Here is a 4,012-nt window from a genome sequence, read left to right as displayed (position 1 = left end):
CCTTCACAAATTCCCCCCCACACACACACACATGCACCCCATACCTACCCCTCCAACCATACAGAGTACCTGCATAATTTTGTGTTTTTCTGCATATAATTTTGAGTTTTTAGCTGTGCAATTAAAATTGCAATTAATTGCAACTATATATTTTTTAATTGTGCAACTAATCATGATCAAATTTGTTAATTGTTTGATAGCCCTAGTAAAGATTAAAGAGTCCCATTGGGCAGAATGGTTTTCAGTGCTCAGTCTAGAAGATCCCATTAAGTAGGGAAAAGCGCAGGGTCAGGGGAGACCTGGTGGCAGCCTATAAGTACATCAGGGGTGTGCATCAGGATTTGGGGGAAATGGCTGTTCCCCAGAGCCCCCCAGGGGATGACAAGGAGCAATGGTCCCAAACTCCTCCAAGACCGTTTTAGGCTGGACACAAGGAAAAACTTCTTTACTGTCTGAGCCCCCCAGGCATGGAATAGGCTCCCTCCAGAGGTGGTGCAAGCACCTACTCTGGACTCTGTTAAGAAGCGTTTGGACGCTTATTTTGCTGGGGTCCTTTGACCCCAGCTGACTTCCTGCCCTTGGGGCAGGGGGCTGGACTCAGTGATCTCCCAACGTCCCTTCCAGCCTTAATGTCTATGAAATCTGTGTGTGATGCTTAGTTTCAGTTCTCAAACTGTGGATCTGTCCCTCCAGAGATAACATGCTTGTTAACAGCAGTATATGGAGAAGAGAGATAACAGACCTGATAACCTACCCATCAGCCCTCGTCTCTCCGCAAATTTGTGTACAATGAGTCAAGCCCTTACCTTTCTCTAAAAGGGCAAAGTTTCAAAAAAGTTAAATGAACAGAGGATATCAAACAAGAATGCACTTTTTTGTAGAAAACAATGATTAAATCAAGGCTTCCTGAACAGTGATTGAAATCGATTTGATTTAAAAATCAAATCCACCCTGGTTGAATGTCCCCATTTTCTGGCATCATGGACAGGGAGAACAGAAACGCCCCTTCTGTCTTGTCTAAACTGTTCATTCTACATGTTTATGTTCCATCGCGTCAGTCTCCAGCATCAGGTAGCGAGCAAATTGTAATCTATTTCAGCCTCTTGCCCCAAAGGAATTTTTCTAGGTGCTTGCTCATTCATCATTTCTGAACCCCCTCTAGCTCACCAACATCCTTTCCAAGATGGGATGCCCCATAGAGTATTAGCACTCTAAATGAAGCAGAGCTCTTGATTTTCATAAGCTATACTTTGAACATTATTCCTCATGCCAATCCATTCCTCATTGCACTCCAATACCTTGCTAGCCAATTGGCTTGTGCCAACACATTTTCAGTCTTCACTGAGCTATTTACAACAATGCCCAGGAGGTTTCTTGGGTGCAGCATAGCTACACTTACAGCAAGAGTCTTCATGACAGATAGAAGATGATGGGTCTACCAACCTAGAGGGACCAATACCTTATGGATCATAAGGAAATGCAGACAACCGTAACAATATCAAGAACTGTATAAGTTACATTGATTCTTTCCTGACCCCTGCAGAAATCTGCTAAAGCTGTGAAGCATGAAATCTCATTCCTCCTATTTTTGCCTGCATGTACACATAGATAGCTTATTTGACTCAACAGTAAAAGCCAAAGTACAAGAAAATGTTCCATTTTATAAAACTAGACCTGTTTGAAAGATCAGTATTATTTGTTTTCATTTTCTGAATTTGAGGTGTGTATGTAAAACAAGATTAATTTCTGCCACTCACTCATGAGCACTCCCTATCATTCTATGCAAACTACCCTGCCTTGGTATGAGAAAGCTGTTAGAGAAGTTTGTTACCTTCCAATGGATGCAATATTCCCCAGTGTATAAAATACTGCAAAAAGAATTAATCCTTTCCTTGGCACCCACAGCAGGCATGTACCCTGAAAAGATAGATAAGGAAAAAGTGACTATTTTGTTACCATATGTATATATCTCACACACCTTTTCCTCCTGCCCCACCACTAGTATCTTCAAAAAGTACTGCAGAACAGTAGGGAAACTTAAATCTAAATGTAGGTAACAGAAGCACAGATTTGCGCTTGCTTGCAATCTTTATTATGATCAAAGGATTTCACCGGAGCCCAACGATCTTCTTAATAAACAAGGAATCTTGCATTTACCAGATATGTGGCAAATCAACCAGCTGAAATCAAGTTTATGCATTAATACACCATTTATGCATATCTTATCCTTTTAAAAATAGGAATACTAGTACCTGGACATAAAAGGACGCACAACTACCTACAAAGCTGTATTTACCATATCAAGGGCTCATACTTTTATTAGCGGTGCACCAAACTCTGCTATAACAGTTACATTTTACTTGACTTGTATAGACAGACTAAAGGGATTTTGTTGCTAAGCGACAACTTTGCCTATATAAATGAATCTGTAGCTTGTACTATCTCAATCCTCATCCAGTCTAAAACCCTGTACTTGATTATCAGCCCTATCTGATATGGCCCACTGCCACCATTTCTTTTGGAAACTCAGAAATTACATACCATATCAGTGAATAATTCCTGTTTACACAATCCAATTCTCAACAATTCAGAAGAACAGGACCCATCATCTTTATTTTGTGTGTCATGCCTGCATTTCAAAGGGCTCTCTCTCATAGGCAACAATCCAAACACACCTATACAGAACCCCTGCTTTTTGGGGTCAGAGCGCATGCCAGTTTGCCTGCCACTTCGGGATGAGGAGTGGAAGTCTCTTGGGAGATCCTGCCATTTCATTCCTCATGCATGCTAATAGCTTGCTAGCTTGATGGCTCATGGTGGCTTATTTTGCAGCCTTCACCAAACTGTTTACAATGCATGTTGTTGCATGTGGAACCCAAACCTATGCCAAAAGTTGACAGGGGTCTTACCAGGATGGAGCACAGAACTCCCATAGCAAAACAGGCGATGAAACCTTTCATTCGTGTGCCCCAGCTTAATGTAGTTGCATCCATTACCTGGAATTAAAAACACCAAAACACAAAAAACAAAAACCTTGAGTTTATAAAGTAAGGACCCATGTTTCCTTTAATATATCAACTTGTGCAAGTGAGAGAGATCTAATTTAGTTATTCCATAAAGTATACATCCGTTTTCTTTAATGTATCAATTTCAAAGAGAGAGATGCATACACATCTAATGTAGTAAGTTAGTCTATAAAGTACATATCTACCCTGCTTTATATCATTTTGTATCCAGCTCCAAGAAACCTCGGTTGCTTTTTTTAAATCAGCAGCCTATGCCCCTTTTGGGGGTAGGGGGAGGGCAGGAATCTCCACAAGATCACAACATTTAGTGAAAAGCCCCATAACACAGTATCAGTACCGCTAGCACAGAACTCCACCTTTGTGGCGAAGCCCAATGTCAGCTGCAGCAGGCAACAGCTGCGTGCTGCCCACAGGATGAGGTCCCTAACTAGTCCCACACACTGAAAGGAAGTAGCTTGCCACTACCAGCATGATGAGTACCAACTGCCTCTCCACTGCGCTCATCAGCAGACATGCCCAGCTCTCCAGCCTATGTTCTTCATCTCCAGACAAAGTCAGTGCTTACAAGTGGCCTTTCTTCCACCCCTTATCCTTGCGAGAAGCTAAATCCAGAGAGCACCATTCAAATTATAGCAAGCGAGGGCCCTCAGGAAGGCGTACCCCAACCCCCTGCTCAAAGCAGGACCATCCCCAACCAGACCATCCCAGCCAGGGCTGCGTCGCACCAGGCCTTAAAAGCCTCCAAGGATGGAGATCCCACGACTGCTCTTGGTAGCCTGTTCCAGTGCTTCACCACCCTCCTAGTGAGAGAGCCCTTCCTAATATCTAACTTAAACCTCCCTTGCTGCAACTTGAGCCCATTGCGCCTTGTTCTGTCATCTATCACCACTAAGAACAGCCCAGCTCCATCTTCTTTAGACCCCCGTCAGGGAACTGAAGTCTGCTGTTGAATGCTACAGAATAGCTGAGCCCAGCTCCCCCGCCTC

The 4,012-nt window shown here is 43.0% G+C and overlaps 1 protein-coding gene across 2 annotated transcripts in view; it reads right to left on the bottom strand.

Annotated features, from left to right (window-relative positions):
- Positions 1-4,012, bottom strand: part of SFT2D2 (SFT2 domain containing 2) — a 14,976-nt gene that overhangs the window by 10,678 nt on the left and 286 nt on the right. For both annotated transcript variants that reach the window (XM_006029444.3, XM_006029443.3), the window contains exons 2-3: positions 2,910-2,996; positions 1,832-1,917 (exon numbers count right to left, since the gene is read on the bottom strand). In XM_006029444.3, coding sequence (XP_006029506.1) covers positions 1,832-1,917; positions 2,910-2,996 — 173 coding nt within the window. The remainder of the gene's footprint in view (positions 1-1,831; positions 1,918-2,909; positions 2,997-4,012) is intronic.

This window comes from Alligator sinensis, unplaced genomic scaffold (genome assembly GCF_000455745.1).
Source record: "Alligator sinensis unplaced genomic scaffold, ASM45574v1 scaffold327_1, whole genome shotgun sequence".
NCBI classification, from domain to species: domain Eukaryota; kingdom Metazoa; phylum Chordata; order Crocodylia; family Alligatoridae; genus Alligator; species Alligator sinensis.
The sequence above is the reverse complement of the archived record's forward strand: the minus strand, read 5'-3'. Positions and strand labels throughout refer to the sequence as shown.